Here is a 20,886-nt window from a genome sequence, read left to right as displayed (position 1 = left end):
TTTAAAAACTATTACTAATGTTGTTTGTTTCACTACCTTTTTTTAAAATACATTCTTCATTCTTTTCTAATACAGAAATGAATTTGTTCATGCATCTGTGACACATTCCTTCCCTGACAAAGGATCAAAACCTTCACTAACAAAGACTCAAGTGGGAACCTTTTTCCCTGATGGTAGCCTATGAAAATAGCCCCACTGAAGTCAATATTCTGTTGAAAACCATAGTCTCTTGCAACCAGATAAGCCTTTAATCATACTGTTGAGCAGTTTTTCGTATGACAGCAGAATCATTTGAATGTATAACCATTCCTCAGTGAGAGTTTTTTATTTCACAAACCCTCCTAGGAGACTCAAGTGCTTTAGTTACTGATCCCGCATTTGCAACTACACAGGAAAAATCATCATCTCACGATGGTTTCTCCATACACTGCGCTCACTGTAATATTGAATACTAAAAAGTGTGGCCATTTGAAAGTGGCCACGTCTACCTTTTTTAACCCTGAAATCATTACTTGGGTGTCCAAATGCCCATCTACAGTTAAAAGATTAGGAATATTATAAAATACCCTTGCATTTTAGTCTCAGTGCTCTACTTGCTGACCCCTTACACTGACAAACTACAGAAGTGCTCCCAGGGTCACATTTTATGAACCAATTCAGCTGGCTCATGCCCGGGGAAAAGCATGAAGTATGTCCCAGTATTACAGATTTCTCAGAGGGACCCGCTCCTACCCAGCAGTAAGGCACACATTGAATTCGGTGGACTTTGGAGGGAGATACTTTGCTTTAAGGAGAGGGATGTGTTCCAGTAAGCCAGCTGACATGCTGAGAATATTAAGCTGGAAACCTCTCCATGCAGCTCTCTTCTGGCATTGTAAGACCATTTATTTCTATCAGTTTTTCATGTTTCAGTCCTGAAATCTCTTCCTTGGCTCTCATTTACCTGAGGATATATTTGATTCTCTGTATTTAGCTTGATCTCCAGCTCTTTGAATTTAATGATAAGATTCTTACTAATTTATCAGAGATTTGACTATGCTTTTGTGCTCTGGAAGAATCTACCTGTATCGAAATGATGACTAGTGCAAGCAGAAAAAGAAATTATATGCGATTTTTAGTTACTGATGTATTAGTGTTCAATATTCCGTAGGTTTTTTATCCTCTGACTGAAAAAAAACAAAAAGTACATGTTGGGAAGTTAGAAAAGCATAAAGTAGTTTGAAAGAGTTGCCTATGATTACAACTTCTTAATATATCTTAACCAATTATGCCCTTTCAGCTGTTTAAAATCTAGATCGTCTCATAGATGTAAAGAAAGGCCTTATCAATGTCGTCATATTTTAAAGAAGGAGTCCGAGCATCTTCTGAGTAAAGATACCCTCTAAACAAACATAGAAAAGCAAGTAATGTTCTTTGAGGCAACAGCCCACACAATTTGCTGGGTGGCACAGTTTCTCTACAAATTCGTTCATTTTCTCTGAAATGTTTTCCTAGAGCAGTTTGGCCATTAAGATGCCCATTACAACAACAACAAAAATCAACAATCTGCCAAACAATAGAGACTGGGATAAAAGACAAATCTGCACTGTGTGCGACAGAAGGCAAAACTCTGGAGAACAAAGCAGGCTAGAACAGTTCACATGAAAGGAAGCAGCACTAGTCACAGCAACTAAATCCATGTCATCAGACAAAAACTGTAGCTCTGTTACGCTAGACACATCAGGAAGGGGGAGATAACAGCTAAGAATGAAGACTGGATTCAGCTGGTAGAAAAAGAAAAATATTTTGCTGGAAGCCATTGAAAATGTTGAGGTTTATATTATTTTTCCATTTTCTCCTGTTACTGGAATCAAGTTTTTGGACGAGTCAGGAAATTTAAAAGGTTTGTTTTGTGGAATAACATTTGTTGGAGATGTTGAAATGAAATGGCACAGAGCACACATTCAGCAAGAAACAGGAAAATAAGCACATGGAGAAAAGGGGCCGCAGGTATTCAACACCTGCAAGGGTGACTGGCTTTGAAGCTGTTTTGGAACATTACCCCAGTGCACCTGATTTTCAAACTGTTTTTAATCTGGAGTTTATGTGTCTCAGGAGAGCTATTTTGTCTATTCCCATTTTATCCATAGTTCTGTAAGAAAGGCTCATCATGAATGTTAAGATGAACATGTACTTTGTGGCCATTAAAAATCCCAAAGCACTTCAAAAAGAACAATGATCTCATGTTCTCAGACTCCTCTAGTTTACGATGGTTACAAGCTATCTGGGAGGGAAAAAAAAGCACCTGTGTTGTAGTGTATTATAATGTATGTAATTTGTAAATATGCAAATGTTTTTAGTAAAGATCCTTGTACTTCTGGTACAAGGCATTTTAGGACTTCCTAAAAATCACTTTTATATGTGTCCATACAGCATGAATGTTATAGACAAAGCTGTCTAAATAACAAGAAAGTGCAAATGGATGGCAAGACTGGGTTATCTGCAATACTTTCTAGAATAGCGAGCTTTATCTAACAGTGTGTGTGAAGTTCAACAGCTTTGCACTGACACCTTTGAAGTTGTCAGATTTCCTTGGAGATGATCTTCTTGCAAAAAGCATGAAAGGATTTTTGCCCCTGATGTGAACCCCAGATATGACTCCAATTACAATGAGTTTCATATTCTGTGCCACAACACTGCCCTTCAGATCTTCTCAGCTTGACTCAGGAATTTTGCCTTATGAACCACAAGAACCACTCAAAGCAGGAAAGCAGAGGGGACTGTGCATTTTACTGCCCAAGCCCAGAGTCATGAAACCGTGATATTAAAGAAAGAAAAAAGGTGTGTGTACTAGTCACAGGTCAATCCTGCCCTCAGTATCTTGGGGACAAGACTGTATTCCCTGCATGTGTTTCCAAAAGAAAAGCCTTATTTATTTTCTGAACTAGTTCACGGCGGTCCTCTTCCTGTAAGTTCCTTCCCATACGATCCCATGTACTGCTCTGCCGTTCTCTAGGTTTGAATTAGCTGCTTCCTCCTCAGCAACTAGGTGGTTTTAAGGGAACTGAACTGAACAGAAAGGTGACTTCTCTTCTAACACAAGGCAGAAAAATCTTCCACTTCTGTGCATAAACTGTCTTTCAAAAGGAACTGTTTCCTTGCAGCTTCATGAATTCCTGCTCTTCAGCAGAGTCACAGCAACTGACTGTATCTCTCTGCTTTACTTTTACTGTGAAACAAGATATGTATAACAAATTATTATGGTAATCCCCTTCACGGTAGTTTAAATTAATATGTTTTATTTCACATTTGCAATGGATTAGGTGCACACAAGCAGACAGTTACCACAGCTCAGTTGACAAGAGACTCAGTTGTATTAATTCAAGGACTGTAGTACCTCGGTTCCAGTGATCAGCTTGAAGCTACCACAAGTAGCCACCACAAAATAAGTGCAGATTTGTTTTAACCTTAATCTTAAATCTATAGACTGTTTTAACCTTAATCTTAAATCTATAGGCTGAAGGGATCACACACCATTCTTTGGTGGGGAAGGTAAATGTACTGTCACTCATTAGTCCTCTGTGATGCTGCAGCATGTTCACTTGGAACAGCCAGAGATTTGAGCTGAAAAACCCTTCTTTGTCATTTTGGAGCATATGCAGACTGACTTCTTGATCTGTGTGAGTTTTCACAGGACTGGCAGGAACATGGAGGAAAGGTGAGTACTTTCTGACACAAGTCAGAAATCCCACGCTAGAGGAAGGTCAGACCTTCCCAAATAAAAGATTGCTAGGATTCATTTGACATGCATAAATTTTCCTGGATCGACTCCTGGAAGCACTTGCAGCATGAAATACTATTTCCTAAGTCCAGCAAGTCAAAACCAACTGAAAACAACATTTTAAACTGAGAGAGACCAGTAACCTTTAGTTACAATCAGTAATTCATCAACTTACTGAAGCCTGTGAAAAACAGAAAGTGATCTTCAGTTGGCATATGCAATCATATTAAGCTATAAAATGTCAGTCAGGAGTTTAGAACTAAAAGTATGTGTAGATTCAAGAGTTTATGGACTACTGCTTTCAGTGAATGACCCGTTTGTGAGGGAAGTGGATGCTGAAAATCAAGAAGTGTGCATTCAGCTCCAAGGCAGAAAAGAACAACTTGGCAGGGAAAGCTTTTAAATTAATTGAGAATAGCTAAGAAGCCAGAGTGAAAGGAGGGGAACAACATGACCATAATAGTTCTGGTTTACTTCACAGCACTTGTACCACATGGTGATGTGATTTTGCAAAGCTAGTTCGCATCCCAGAGGCACACACTGTAATTTTACTTTAGCTCAAATAATAGTCCTCCTGATTTTTGATCAAGGGCTTTTATTCCAAATTTCTCCAGCAATGGATTTCTCAAGCATTCTAGAAAGCAATTGTGAGATTAAAACAGAGGTTTAATGGCTGCAGCCATATCACCTCAAGCTGTGAACATCTCAGGGCTTGACACTAAGAGAATTATGAAGGGTCAGGACTTAAATCAATGTCTAAGTAAAACTTATGTGCTACAGGGAAGCATGTTAGTTGGTTATTCTGCAGTGGTACACAAAGTCAAACCTGAAACCATCTTCCTGGTATAAAATTAAGCTTCCTAACATTTTTAATTAAATATCTTACATCCCTTTCCAGAAGAATAACTATTTTAATCATCACAACCTAGTCAGAGTCCAAGTCCTTTCAATCTGAATTTCTCCTTTAGGTCTGTTTGTAAATATTGGCTTTATTTTCCTGTCCTAAAAAGCTCAAGTTTATTACTATGTTTAAATAATTATTGCATATAAACTTTCTTATATATTTGGCAATATTTTTTTTTGCTTGCAGGCTTGTTAATGAAGTTTAAACAACAGGGGTTTTGAGAGTTATATACTTTTTGGGATCTACATGTTTGGAAGTTTCAGTCACATCCTGACTGTAGATGCAGACAGATCTCAGATACTTCTACTTTTACTGTGTCCAGTTCTGGGCTCCTCAGTACAAGAGAGACATGGACATACTGGAGAAAGTCCAGCAAAAGCCACAAAAATGATGAAGGGACTGGAGCATCTCTTCTATGAGGAAAGGCTGAGAGAGCTGGGACTGTTCAGCCTGGAGAAGGGAAGGTTCAGGGGCGTCTTAAAAATGCATATAAATACCTGAAGGGAGGGTGCAAGGAGGACAGAGGCAGGCTCTTTGCAGTGGTGCCCAGTGACAGGACCAGAGGTAATGGGCACAAAGTGAAACACAGGAGGTTCCCTCTGAACATCAGGAAACACTTTGTTAACTGTGAGGGTGACTGACCACTGGCACATATTGTCCAGGGAGGTGGTGGAGTCTCCCTCCGTGGAGGTATTAAAAAAACATCTGGCCAACTGGCTCTAGATGGCCCTGCTTGAGCAGGGTGTTTGGACCAGATGATCTCCAGAGGTCCCTTCCAACCTCAACCCTTCTGTGATTCTGTGACACAGGCACAGGATCATCTAAGATGGCTGGATGTGAAAAAGGAGCAAAGATAATCTAAATACAATGCTGAGGTTCAGTATGTGCAAACACTAAAGAAAATAATTAAAAAGACTGCTGTCAGCATTCATGTAAATAATAAGTCTACAGATTTATAATAACAGATTCATTTAGGCAGTAAATCTGAAAATAGTGTGGAGGAAACAGAGGGCAGAAATTCCAGCTCAGGTAGGAGAAGAGAAGAACCGATTTTAGAGGCAAATGATGGGACCTGACTTGGCTTAGGTCAGACCACCGGCATGCAAGGGAGAGCAAGGAAGTGCTTATCCAGCAACTTTTGCCTGGGGCCCTTATGAAATTCATAAAACCTTTGAAAAGGTGACTCCATACTTGTATTGATCTCTGCAGATTCTGGCTTCCTTTATACATGCAGAGGATTGGGGAGGAGAAACAAAAAAGGAAAATGCAGCAGCTCCTGCAGTATCAGAGCTGTCCTGAATGAGCTGTTACTTTATAAGAGCTTCAAACCAGCTTCAAAGCAACAATGTAGCCTCCAATTCCTGACTTCACTGAGTGTTTCCTCTTGCAGATCCAGCTGACAATCCAAGTGAGTCCCAGCTGAGGATCTAAGCAAGCAATAAATCCTCTGCTGTGTGCTGCAGTTTTCTCTAGAGTCAGCATGATTGCTGTTATTTGCTTTTTCTTTGATTGTCTCAGCATCAGCATTTTACTTCAGCATTTTTCTGGGGAAAAATATGAGAGATTTGTTCAGATTTTAGTAGCCAAAAGATAAAGAACAGAGCTAATATTTACATGGTGCAAAAGCAAAGCAATCAAACATTATTCCTGTTGAATTTATGCCACTAGGCCTGCTCTCCTCTATAGCAGCTGTGCTACTTACTGCCTTAGCACTTTATCAGAAGGCAGAGCATTGCAGGCCAGGCATGGAAACAGAGGCCCAGGAAGCATCTCTGTCTTATCCCATGGTGTTTAGGTCACACACACCCAAGTACAAAATAAAGTTTCAGCTTCTACTGTGGCTGAGTATCTGACGGAGTCATGGCATCTGTTTTCCCTCTCTCAGCTTTCTTAAGGGTTGGGGGGGGTTCACTCACACTCATTTGTGCCCTGTGTTTCTATACTCACTCTGCCCATTGATAGAGGTATTGATAGACATCCAGATGCCCATCCCAGCATGCCCTTTCCCCACCTAAAACCAGCAAAGCAGGAGCTCTGCTCTCCTCTTCACCAAACGTGAGATGCACCCTCCAGTGCCTGGGTGCCTCGGTGAATGTGGGTGGGGGGTCCTTCGTGTTATGGGCAGGATGAAGGTGGAAAGTACAGACCATGGGCAGCAGTGCAAAGGGCAAATGTACACCTTTCAAAATCAGGGTGAAATGGTGTTCAGGGCCTATAATTTGTGGTGCTGGAACAGAAAGTGCTCTACTGCTTTCCCACCGTTGCAATATTGACTGCTAAGCCTGGAGTGAGGGGGTTAAGTCCAACGTGCCTTCTACTGCTGCTCACAGTCCAAACAACTGAGACTTAATTAAACTACAGGACAAAGCTTTCCGTCTGCCTGGGTGACTTGCAGTTCCGCCTGCTCAATGAGGCAGGAAAAATGATGTTAAAACTGAATGAAAACAATGCATTTTCCAAGTGACAACAGTTTTTGATAAGATACTCAGCTGGTAATGAGAAATGCAGAGCAGACAATGGAGCTGACTGAAGGGTTCGATGAGTAAATGAACCAAACCTTTAAAGGGAGAGGGGAGGAGAAAGCACAGGATTTTGTAGACAGGCGGAACTGGCAGTTTGGAAGGGTTGATAACTGAACTGCAGCACATTTTATTTCCTATATTGCCTAGCGTGTTTTACTAAAATTCTTATGTAAGATTCATAAGGCTTATGAAAAGTTTAACAGCTTTCCTCGCTTGACTCCGACCCATCATTAGAGTCTGGCTGTCTGCAGCCACTGCTTCCCTGTCAATTAATTCTGCATAATGGTCGATTTTTTCCAAAGGAGTGGAGTATTATTTGTTTGCACTGATATTACTCATTCCAGATCAGGTAAGCTACTGACTGCTAAAATCACTAATCCTTCACTCTCCTGATTAAAAACGCAGAAGTATGCAGCCATGTATGAAGGACTGTGAACCCAGTCATGTAGTATGCAGAAGACTCAAACTGTATTATTTTTTCATGTGGAAGATCATGTGTTATATGAAAGGCGTGAAGATGGTAGGCTCGGGACATTCTGACAAGAATTGTTTGCTCCTTCTCCCGAAGTGTAGCAATTCCACCTGCCCTTCTCTAAAGAATCACTACCTGATGTGCAGTATAAACAAAATTCATTATAGGAAGGCTGGAGTACAGCTCACAGGATATCAGTCCAAGAAATTATACTGCTGAACTCCTTTGGAAAAGAGGACAGAGGAGTACAACAACTTAGTTGGGCTTCTATCAAAATAATCCAAAAATTCTCTGCTTTTTAAACCAAAATATTTTAACAAATACAAAGCTATGCTTCCACTAAAAGACTAGATACATTATTTCAGTGGGATGTTCAAAACCACTCAACTTGGACTATTACAATAGCTTTACATCAGTGCTAAGTACCTTTGAAAATCTCTACAAAATCATAAAGAAGTATGGCATTTTGAGTGGAATGATCGAAGAAAAGTCATGGTAAAACTGTCAGAAATATTTTAATATATCAGTAAATTTGGGGGTGTATTTACTTTTAAGTTTGGCAAGTGTGTTGTGATATAGTATGAAAGACAATTCTGCCACTTATATAGCATCGCCTACACAGGCATCTCTAGTTTTTGCCACCTGTCAACAAAGGGATGCCACTAAGACCTTTCTACTTACGCTCATCTTGTTGTTTTTGTGTTATTATATGGCAGTAAAGGCACTTAGAGCAAGTTAGACCAACTACATTGGCTGCTCAGTTTTTGGTTGCATTTGAATATGCAACCTTGAGACGCTCATTTCAAAGCATCACCCATGAGGGGGTTATTGGCATCAGTTCTGCAACTGCAACTGCCCATTAACCCAATTTGTGAAACAGGTTAGGTTAGAAAACAGCTAAAAACAAACTACTACTTTACAAACTGGCCCATTTCATTTTAAAAGGAAATCACATTTGGGAGAACTGTAGGACTAATACTGATTAGAAGCAGGGAGTGAGGTGAAGATAGGGGATAACCACTTAATCTGGAACAGCAGCAGAAGCCCTTCTGTGATTGTGTCTGACTGGGCAGTTAGGAGAGATGTTAAGATTTAATGGCAATAGTTAAATAGTACTGAACGGTGGCGCTGGTTCCTTTTCACATTTCAGCTAGGTGTTTTTTTTTTTTTTTGTTGGGGTTTTTTGTTTTTTTCTTTGTTTGTTGTTTTTTTTTTTTCTTCATGCCTAGTACACTCCCCGAAAAAAAAAAAAAAAAAAATTAAGCATGGAGATTATTATGTATCTGCGTGGGTAGGGCTCTTCTGGGATCCAGCTGGTATCCACGGGATTACCAAAGGATAAGATCTGACAGCAAACCAGTCAAGGTTTACTTTGGTTTGACCTCTAACACTTCAGCAGTGTTCTGAAGATATTCAGCAAAGGTACAGAAAGCTTCTGCTCCCATTGAGGGAGACGGCTTAATAAATTATTTAAATGTATAAACAAAAAAATGCAACCTAGCAGAACAGCACCTGCGACTTTGGAACATTACCACGTCCTTTACACTTTTTGGTTAATGACAGAAAAACTTTACAGTAAAACTTCAAATGTTATTTTGCTGTTATTAGCATTAGATTTTTCTAATAACTCTTACTATGAATATACCAGGTTATGTTTTTATGTGACAGTAGATAAGTTTGACTGGCTTTACTTCCTCTAAGCAGAATATCACAGTATTAAAATCAGGGTATTAAAACTAGGAGTTCTGCACAAGAGAGGTCCTATTTCTTTTCATTATATTAAGAAATTTATTTTTTATATTAACAGAGTTTTATTCAAGAAAAAGTATTTTTTTTTTTATTACATATATCTAATCTTTTATATATCTAATACTTTGTATGCATACATCACAACAGTTGCTGGGTTGTACGGTGTAAAGGGCACTTAAAGAAGTATGAGAAGGAACCCTATGATTGTATTACCACAGGACAACGTGAATGATATGCAAAGACTATTGGCTGCTACTGTTAGGCAAGTAGTGCATTACACCTTATTACGTATTATCATGCTGCACAGAAGAGAAAAAAAAGGATATTTACTGTTGCTGCTCTTGTAAAACCTCATGAGACAGCATTTTTAAGTTAATAGAAAACCACAAGACTGAGAATCAAGGGTAATATTTAAATCAAACGAAGGTATGAAAAAGAAACTAAAATAACTTAATACTGATTCAAGTACTGCAGCCCCAAGGAAGACTTTGGAAATCTAACTATCCTATTTATCCCTAAAATCAGGTAATTCAGATGACTCTATCATTTAACACAGGAAAATAAAATCTTATGTTACATCTAATTATACTTGTTTGAACTTCATGGCTTCTCTAAGCATGTATAGTCTATAGAGGACTTGCTTTAAAAATTCTTGATTGCACCTTTAGCAAAATCATGGCAATCAGTCCTCAGTCTTAACTGGAATGGAAAATACTTCCAGTAATCAGCAGAAGAGTTCAGCACTTATATTTGAGAAGAACAATAAAGAACTGACTTAGTGTTTCAAATATGTATGTATGTACATATGTTGATACAATTTTTTTGAGTTTTACACAATGATAACTCAGTGAATGGATCATCTTAGGAATTTCAGGAAGGAAATTTCAGTGGCAGGATGGGATTTTGGAGGACACAAAGTGGTTTGCATGCTTCTATACATTCACTAACATTTTAATCTCTTTCAGGCTTACTTGAGGTCTGAATTTCTTGTTTCTCATTGTAGTAGTGGTTTTTCTGTTTCTCTACTTTTTAATAACTGCAGTCTTAAAAAAACCCTTATGGTTATATTTTAAAATATTAGGAACTGCACCTTAGAGCAGATTTGTAACTGAGTATGATTAGCATGAAGATACCGTTTCCTGTTATGTACCAGAGTTTAGCGTTACAGGGACTAATAGGATTATTCTGTCCATCTTTCTAGAAATTTCCCGTACTGTGCAGTCTCCATTACTTTACCCAGCTTAGCTTTGTGGAAACCAAGTGACAGAACTCGTATCATTCCTTTTGTGTGCAGCATAAGATACATCACTGCCAGAAATATTTTGCTGCATAACATAAATTTTCTCTTTCTTAATTTCGCCCCTCTGCTTCTCTGTGCTGAACAAAATAATACCTTTCCTTTCTCAGTGTTTAAGCCCTTCAGCTATCTGTAGACCATTGTCATGTCTCCTTTTTGTCATATTTTTGTTCTTTTAATCTTTCCATATAACTCACAATGCCTAGACCCAAGACAGTTTTCCTTGCTCTTCTATAAACTCCCTGCAATGTGTTGGTATCTATCTAGTGACATGATGCCCAGGAAAAAATTCTGTTGTAGAGGTGTCATTTTCTCAACACCTAGTTATATACAGTAACCTATTAATTTCCAGCCACAACACATGATTAATCTACTCATGAAAATTCCTTTGGACTTTCAGGTAGCCAAATCACACCTAAAGTCTTGTTTGTATTCTTCTAGTCCCTCACCCCTTTTGCCATTCTGCTTTATATGTTTCTTTAATCTATTGAATTATATATGTATTGGAATTACAAAACATCCTAACTGATCACAATTCCTAAATGAATCTTACTATCTTTCATTTATGTTTCTAATTTTTTTAGGTTCCCATCTATTATTTCTGATATGATGGGTGATATTTAACTGTCCCAAGTTGGCATAAACTCTGAATTTCATTTACCTGCAGTTCAATATTTAAATAAAACTTAAAGTGAATGCAGTTTAAACAATTTAAGGTCACGTACACAAATATTGATCTATCACATTACAGCAAATTGTTAATTCTTCCCCCACCATTCTTTGCAACATTATTCTCCCAAAAATCGGTGTTCTGTCTCACTAGGTACCAGAATAAGGAATGTGCTTTACATCAGCAAAGTGTGAGTTGAGACAAATTGAGATATTTTTATAAAGCACCTCTATCAACCAGGTTATTTGTCCCTCTCAAACTAAAAAAAATAAAAGGAATTTTTGAGGAAATGTCTATTCTGCACGAAGGCACAATGATCAGAAGCCATTAACCTTCAAATGCCTAATTTCCAGTTGTGATGAGCTCATATTGCCACTGCCTTTTTTGACTCGAGGATACTCCTTGCAATGAGGCACCAAGTAATTTAATAAGAAAAGGCGGAATCACTTAAGTCCATATCTTCTGAAGTCCGTCACAGCTATCTGTGAGGATCTTGGCCCACAGATCTGATATTTTACATGATACAAAATGTAGCTTTCAGTTACAGGAGAGAAATTACCAGGATAATTACAGTTATCCTTTCCCCCTTTGAAGATCAGCGTTAACTTTGTCCTATTGTTGTTGTTGTTCTCATTTCTTCCCATGATCTTTCCCCCTCAAAGCAGAAAAAGTCTGTTTCTATAAATTCTTTCATTCCTTAATCATTTAAGATTAATTGTCCAGAGTAGCTAATTTGCATATATTAACATTTCATACATATTGCTTATTTGCTTCTTATCAACAGAACTACTTTCAGTAGCAATTCTCTCAAAGCGGTCAAACTGAAACCTCTCAAGTGGGTAATACTAAACAAACCAGTTCCAAGAACCGAAATACACCAGCGATTCAGCCTGGACTGAGAAAGTCGCCTTTGTCTAGTTGACTGAGTTGCCTAAATCGAGACCTGCGTCACAACCAGCTCCTCAGGTGTCTGCAAGGTGACACAAGTACTCTCAGCCTTAGCCCATCTGAGGGCTGCAGGCACCTCCTCCTCCCGCCACTGACCGGCCATTGGGGCTTTCCAGAGTGGCTGGGCAAGGATGCTGTGCTTGGAGAAGATCAGAAGGGGCTGGTGACCCAACAGAAGAGCACCTTGAGTGAAATTAAACTTAAAAAGAGGCCAGCCAGTCAAGAAACTATAAAAAGTGAAAGGAAGGCTCTTTTCTCTTTCCAATATTGTTCAGTTACAGGGAAAGGCATTAAGTACATACTTAAATTTGGAAAAAATTGTGGGTTGGAAAAGCATAGTTGAAAGCATAGTTTCTCTTAGAAATGATGCTTCTTTTTATCCGATCACATCAGGAATTTTCTTACATCTAAAATGCTTCATTGCAGTGCTTAGGTTTGACAAGCTGTAGTTGGAGTAATAAGATGCTTTCTAAACTGGCGTTGACAGCCAAATTATTCAGAAAATTTGTGGTTTCGGTTTTCTTAGATTCACCATCTGGGTCTGCTTAAGGTACAATTTCACAATAGAAATTGAAATACAGACAAGAGTTTTTATGCTGATGAGTGGCACAGATGATGAAGGACAACTCTGCACCAAATATAAAAATTAAAGCAATGTCCCCCCTCACCTTTTTTTTTTTCTCCTTTTCTTCTTTTAGAAGGCTGGTTGCAATTACTGTACCCTATTTGTAGAACAGTAAAATAAAAGGGAAAGCCAGTAACTAAATGTTAAATGTGTTACTGCTCACTGAATTGGATGACTCCTTTCCATTTTCATGCCAATTCCAATTGAATAATGTACTTTACTCCTTCAGATGATTTTCTGTATGCATGCTGTTGCAGCAGGAGCAAGTTTGGTCTGAGTGCCTTCAGCTTAACAGCATTTTCTATATACAAACAGTGAAAAAGGGTGTAGACAGCATCTTTTCTTCACTGTTCCTTTCAGCAGCTTGGGCAGGTCAGAGCTCTTCTTCTGTTTACCATCCCTGCACCATACCTATTGTCTGTGTTTTAGCACTCTTTAACTAAAACTCCTTGAGAGTTTTATTTCTGTGGCATTTGGCCTTAATCTTCCCAGTCTAGCTTTAAAGCAATCTTATCTTCCCCTGAAATACACACACTTAACATGTGTCTTACCTTGCTCATTTCCTGGCTTGAATTGCATGTCTGTAAGATCATGAACAAGTTTTAAGAACTGCATATTCCATTTCAGATGGTCAGAGTTTAGCCATGTTACCAAGTGCTCCATCTTTCAGGTCCAGTACCAGAAAGAAAACTTTCTGGAAACAAATTTTTTTTCTCCAGATTCATAAGTCTCCTCATGCATCTCATAGGCAGTGATACGGCAGAGCTACGCAAGACTATTCCTGCTTGTGCTCTTACTTTTTAGGAGGTATGGGTGTATATGGGCAAGGTATTGCAACTCTGCTCCTTTAATTAGTCTCTGAGACCTTCCAGTCCAAAATGAGGTCAAAGCAGCTTGTCTGAGACCTGGATGCTGCTTTTCGGTATGGATGGATGTAGCTGTCAGCTACATGTGAGTACAAGCGAGGATAAATACACCAGGGTGCCTCTGGGCGAGAAATGCACGAGAGAGCACTTAGAGTTTGATATGACCCAACTTTCACCGTGCTAACATTGTGCACTTGATAAATATTTCTGGTACCTCTTGATTCTCTGTTACTTTTACTTTCTCTACATTTATGACATCCTCTTCAGAAGAAAACCTGACAGTGCTTCTGTCACTAGAACAATCCCAGCAACCACAACCACCTCATAAGGAGGTGTCCCTACGTTCTTGAAAAGCATAGAACAAAATACTTAGGCCAGTACTTTGTGACTGTCCTTCTTTGGAGGCAATAAAACCCTGTCAAAAGAGAGCTGAAAAAAGAAAATGATACTGAGCACCGATGGTGGCTGTAATATTTTTTAGCTGGTGGAAATATCAACAGGAAAATTTATATGTGTGTGTGTATATGGAATGCAAGGGAGATTTGAGTATGAAACCATAACAGTATAGGTTATTCATTATCAAGGTAATACTAGCAAGACTAGACTACTCAGCTGAATTTTGGAAAACAGAAAAAAAAGGCTATTACCTTGTAAAGGACCTTGTAACTTTCTCCTAAGCTCCCCTTTTTGAGCTTAGTCCAAGCTGCAATATGCTTTCCTCTGCAAATTTGGGAACAGCTGGTGAAATCCCCACTAAGGGCCAATTCATGGGCACACAAATGCATACTCTGTGTTGTGTTTAAACATCAACTAAAAAAAAAAAAAAAGAAAAAAAGATAGTAATATGTTGTAAGTTGTTGCATGCTGTAACTTGTTATGTGATTCTTCTGTTGCATTGTGTCACCACTGTTGTCACTATCAAGATAGAACAACAAAGAAAGACTTTGACAAGGTTTACAAACTTTTGGTGAGGATGGACCCCCCTGTTCCCAAGGCCTTCCCTGCTAGGCAGGGGAGGTCTTCCTCTCCACATTTTTAACACCAAAAACCACAAGTCCTGAGCTTCACAGCCTCCTTAGCCTCCTGCCACCTCCCATCCCTCCTGAACATGTTGTCACCCATGTTTCCACAGCAGCAGCAAGACAGCTGTCCAGTCCTTTTATTCATGGTATAACAGTCTAAGGTACAACAGTTGTCTGCTTGATGGCTCAGAATTCCTGTTATCCTCACAAGGGTGATCTGCTGTCACTCATGTATTCAACAGTGCTCCATCAAGCACTCTGCTATCTTCTGTTGTGCAGCTAGGGTTGACAGAGTCTTCCCCATTGTCCTCCGCTCTTTAAAAGAAGATGAGCCCTCTTTCAGGGGAGTGCTCTGTGAGACCCCAGGAACTACACACAGTCCCACCGTTTAGCCAAGAAGAATGCAAATTATTCTTGGAGCTCCTAAGAGGGCAGTGTGTGTCTTTGTGAACACTCTGGATAAAAGTCCTTCAGACTTTACTCTTAGTATTTTATAAACCAAATATTTCCATTCTGTCTCTTCTATCCTACTTGATGTACAAATATAGCTATACTTGGGAAGACCCAAACAATGTTAGCAAAGGTGTATCCCTTCCACACTTACTCTCCCCCCACTTCAATAATGTAATCTGGAATACAATCCTCTGCTGGGAAGTATATTCGGGGAGACATATAGTTCAAAGTTTCTTCCCCGTCAGTGAATGTGAACAATATATCAATGTCCTGGTACTCAGAGCTGCCAGGCAGTCCTGTTCAGGTGCTTCTGAAAAATAATACTGCTGTGTCCTATATCAACAAGTAAGGCTGTGCCAGTTCTCCCCAAGTTTTCAAGGAGAGAGCTGCCTCTTAGGATTAGTGCAGTTATCCATGATCTGTCTTGCAGAGACTCTGAGCAGTCAAATAAACCAACTTCATTTGCTTCAGACTGCTAGACCATGATTAGAATATCTAGACAGCTGTCCTAATACCAGTATTTCAACAGTGTTCCTCTTTGTGTCATAATCTAACAACAAATGTCAGGCTTTATGTCCCAGACACCTGAGTTTATCTCTGGCAAGTTACTGATTTTTCTGGTTGGAGACCCTTTTCCCATTTCTTCTCTTCTTGAAAGCATTTTTTCCAAGTAAAAGACAGACCTCAGGCAATACTGTTGGCCTTAGAAAGAGATGAACTCTTGATGTGCTGCTTACAAAGAATCTCACATTGGGCATCAGACTGTATGAAAAAGTGCTTTTGGGCTGTAAAAGGAACCTGCATTTCTTTTAGGGCCTCTCCCAAAAAGTGACCTCCCTTTGGGATGTTCCAAAAATTCCCATTTGAAAAGCAGCCAGATGGGGTCCCATTCATTCTTTTACTAAACTTACTGAAGTATCTGGGAGCAGTACTATGTCCAGAAGAGCTGTCTGTAAAAGGATCTTCTGCCAGATATGTTTTCATGGGTGCTGCATGTGGACAACCAATGAAAGGAGGAAGAATGGCTGCTTGTTTGCAGTTTTTCCTGTAAATAGATATATTTTAGGCAATACATCTCCAATACTTCCTCCTACTCCTCTTCCCTCCGTAGTCTAATTGAATATATAGCTTCTTAGGATGAGAGGTGCTGAAATGACTGGCTGTTCCATCCCTAATTTTACCAAATGTGCAGCACATGGAGAGAGAAGGAACGGATGTCTTTAAAGATAATGTCAAAGTAAAACAAACAAACAAACAAACAAACAAAACACAAAACAAAAAAACCCCTAACAATGCTAACAACACTGGCATAATAGTTTCCACAGTGTTAACACAGGTGAAGACAAAGAATTTGGAAGCTGTTACAGCTCTGTTTTTTTCAAACTGTTCAATTCCCACAGATCTACTTCCACTGAAGGAGTAGTGCTAGTCTTGCAGTGCTTATTGTGGACTTTGATCCTGCTGATTCTTGTGTTTAGGAGTAGGCATACTGGGCTTGTGCATGAAGTTAATCACCTGCGTGAATGCTTGCAGACAGACTATCAGATTCTGATCCTACAAATATTCATGCTGAACTCAACTTCAAACACAACAGTCTTCAAACTGTATATGTTTTCTGTAGTTTCAAAGCCTCCTGGTGAAGGAGGCTATCACCTACACTGTGCTTTGAATTAGGTCCTGTACTTTATTCACTGGCTTGTGTGGTGTGTAGGATGTTCAGACAAAGCTGATCTTCCTAATGGGAAAGATAAGCAAAGTTACTTTCTCATGCTTCGATAACATTTATTTGTGTGTGGCTGCAAATTTAATTTTGGAAGAAATTATAATCTATTAAACGTGCAAAGCCTGAAAGAGTAATTTTACTGGAATGGTATTTCTAATACATGGCTTATATATTTTTCATAATTTTTATGTCAGCCAAATTTTGAACAATGAGATTGAAATTACAAATGTGGGTAGACAATATTATCATATTCAAGAAAATGTGCCTGCTTAGCTGTGTAAAAGGATACATGCTGCCTTTAGCAAATAATTTCTGAGGCTTTCCAAATAAAGCAGTGAACTGGTAATGATGCCTGTCAGTTGATGAAATAACCTATTCCATCTACAGATAGGATTTTCTTGTGATTTTGATTAAACAAAATGTCTCCAAAGGAGTATGGTACCTTATTTGTGATTTTTTTACTATTCAAGTCTTCCTGAGCTATTGGCATTCTTGAGTCCCAGTCTGAGATATTTTATTCAGGAATATGCCATATACCCCTTTCTACCATTGCTTACTTCTACAGCAATAAACATAGTGTTTATAATTACATTCCCTATATATTCTTTCCATAAATCACACTAATCAAAGAAAGAAATACTAGCTTTTATTCTTATTCTCACTGGTTTACATGCAATAAGGTGTCATAGGCATGGTCCTTTGGCCTTTATGATCTTTTAAATGTACTTGTTGTTGAGTGCCATTTTGTTCTTGTTGCCTACTGCTCACCAATGGCTTTCTCAATTTCATCCTGCCTAGTTTTTGAAAAACATCATCAAGGTATGAAGAGACTATTGAAAAGGAAATTAGTAGCTGGAGGCACCGCATCAGAAAAAATTATTATTCTGTTATGACTACAAACAGTAGCATCAAATGTGAAAATAGACTTTCAAATTAATTAGCATTTAAGGGAAATGGGTTTGGAATAATTATCAGATTGCTTTTAAACAGCTATGTTTACAAGTGCATCTCTGCTTTCTGTTAAGTCCTTGCTAGAGAAAAATAACAAATAAGTACACATTTTGAGTTTTGAATCTGTTCTATGTTCATACTTTTTTTACAAACAAAGACTCAGGACAATAAAAAAACAATGGTATTGCCTTGTTCCTCACAGCTCCAGTGAAAGTGAAAGTTGCCTATTCTTCCCAAAGGAGCTTCTTTTATTGCTCCTATATATGTGGGGAATAAGCATGCTCTTCTCTATCTCCCATACCGTGACTCTTCCAACATCCTTTAGGTGAGGGATTTTTGACTAGACTGTGCCAACAGCCTGTATACGTCCACTAGGACACCTCTTTTCAAGCCCAGTGAGGTTACTTTCAGCCTATTGCAGCTACAAATGATGTAAAGAGACCAGATCTGATCCACTCTTCATTGCTATTCATACCTTAAGCGCTATTTCACATGTTTTTTCTTCACATAGGCTTTTCGCCTCTAAGCCTATCTAGTGCTTTCCAAAGTGACTGGTATGAGTGATCAGGGTCACAGAAGCTGTTCATCAACTTCTTGGGAGCTCAAAGATTTCAAATAACCTGAACACCAGAAGTACTAAATCTTTTATTATATCCCATTTTCCCTTAAGCATTCCAACTCTGCAAAAAATAAATAAACAAATCATTCTTTATTGTCTTCTTCCTGCAAGGATGGTAATAGCTGGGAAGAGAAAAATAACAAAACTTGAGCTAGCTAGACTGCTGTTATGATAAATGAGTAATCTTTGCATATTTGCATCTACTTTGTTTAATATTTTTCACATACAGATATTTCATCGACTGGAAAAATGATGTGGACAGCTACTTTACAATAGATGCTACTGAAGGAACCATTGCTACTAATGAATTACTGGACAGAGAAAGCACAGCACAGTACAATTTCTCTATAATTGCAAGTAAAGTTAGTAAGTATGACACAAACTGAATTAATATGCTAATGTGGTATTTTTTTCAGAATGTAGTACTCGGGCATAAATATGCTGTGAAGAGTGCATGTATTGCCAAAAGATTATTAAAGAAGGCCCAAATAAATACAATTTTGCCAGACTCGCTCTGAAGCTAAGTGTGATGTTCAAACAGCCCTGAATAGTAAGGTTTTTCTAGTAGCCCTCATGTAGGCACAGTTCCCTCAGAAGCTGAAAAACATTTTGTCAGCATGAAGAGCATGAGGAACTGTATGGAGACCTTCCAATTCTTCCTTCTGATTTTGTAATTCACTCCATATGAAAGGCTAGTCAAATAACAGGGCTGTCAATCTGCTTTTTAAAGGTAGAAAAATTTAAAGACTCACTCCATTCTCAGACAAAAAGTACACTAAAACTGAGTCAAGAGGCCTTAAATGAATCAATCTGTGTGCTGCATCTCCGCTCTTGTTTTCTCTCTGCCGAAGACTTTACACCTAACCACTTGTTTTTCTTTTCCTATACTATTTGTGGTGGGTTTTTTTTTTCATTTCTTGTCTTTGTGTCTTCTCCTACATAGCTTTTTTTTAGTAAGAAATCCCTTCTTCTGCTGTATTATGTAGCTGCAGTTTTCTTCATTGCCATCCTTCTGTGTAGCATTCCTCCTTCATGATGCTGTTAGACTGAAACTCTCATAGGCGTATATCACCCTTTGAATACAAGTCTTTCGGTCACTGAGTGGTTGTGTAAAGGCCACAAAAGTCTTTCTGTTGACATCAATAGGTTGTATAAGAGGGCCCCTGCTGTATTTCCTATTCATTCTCTACTGTTTATGTGTCCAGAAATGCAAGTTTCTAAAGCAAAGAACATGTTTTCCTCAATGTATTTCTTGGCACTGAGTCTTCAAAAAATAATACATGCTACTAACAGGGAGAGGGAGATTTTGGAAGAAGTGAAAGTATACGCTATTTAAAATAAAAAAATAAATTCTCAGTTGTAGTTATCTCAAAAAGAACCATAGGCTCACTCCCTGGACCCTGAAAATATAACGAGGACACCAGTCAAATGAAAACTTGACTTTTATCTGTAGCTTGGAAAAGGAATACACTAACAGAGGAAACTAATCTATCACTAGTGACTGAGTATAGGGAGATACATGTGCATGTGTATATTGACAGAAAGTCCAGCAGAACTGTAATTTGTTTCCAGAGAAACTGAAAGGCAGGTAGATGCAGAGAGGAGGTCTCGTAATGGTCTATGTTTCAGTAAAGCTTAACTGTTTAGGTTTATTGGTGGACAGAGAACATTTGAGATTTGTCAATTTTTTCTGCAGTAAGGCAACAGTTTTAGTAAACTTGGTGTGAATCTGTTTATTATTCCCAAGAGTAACTAAGGGTAGCTAAAACCTCCAAGTTTACTTGTCTGTCTACCTTGCCAGCACATTTATAGTAATATCATGTTTATGTTGAGCTGTATCAGGTAGGCTAGATTATGAAATTCCCAATTTTAACAATTGCCTAGTTAAGAATCTACACCTAAGACATTGTGATTCATTTCAGCATACCTCAAAATATTTCTACATTCACTATTACCCATAGCATTAAGCACAATTGCCATACCGGTACTACACCAGTAATTGGCAATATTTTGGAGGACTTGAGGTACACTGTCAAAACTTTATATGCAGTAGTCTGACTAAGAGCTAGCACAGAAATGAAGGCTGGAGTTTGAGGGATGACACACTGCACACAACCAAAAAAGGTTAGAGAGAAGAGAAGAAAACATCTGAAGAAAAAGAAGGGGGAAAAATTACTATATTTGAAGAAATTCTGCTATTAAAAAAATTGCCACTTGTTCAGTACTGATACAGAAACACTGAAACTGCCATCTCTTATCAGTGAAAAAGTGCACTGAACAATGCCTTGACATATACATGATTACC

The 20,886-nt window shown here is 38.6% G+C and overlaps 1 protein-coding gene across 1 annotated transcript in view; it reads left to right on the top strand.

Moving 5' to 3' along the window:
* CDH12 (cadherin 12, type 2 (N-cadherin 2)) overlaps positions 1 to 20,886 on the top strand; it is a 50,892-nt gene that overhangs the window by 11,901 nt on the left and 18,105 nt on the right. Inside the window, exon 4 of the mRNA XM_009575996.1 lies at positions 18,811 to 18,947. Coding sequence (XP_009574291.1) covers positions 18,811 to 18,947 — 137 coding nt within the window. The remainder of the gene's footprint in view (positions 1 to 18,810; positions 18,948 to 20,886) is intronic.

This window comes from Fulmarus glacialis, unplaced genomic scaffold, assembly GCF_000690835.1.
Source record: "Fulmarus glacialis isolate BGI_N327 unplaced genomic scaffold, ASM69083v1 scaffold3274, whole genome shotgun sequence".
In the NCBI taxonomy this organism is placed as follows: Eukaryota; Metazoa; Chordata; class Aves; order Procellariiformes; family Procellariidae; genus Fulmarus; species Fulmarus glacialis.
The sequence above is the reverse complement of the archived record's forward strand: the minus strand, read 5'-3'. Positions and strand labels throughout refer to the sequence as shown.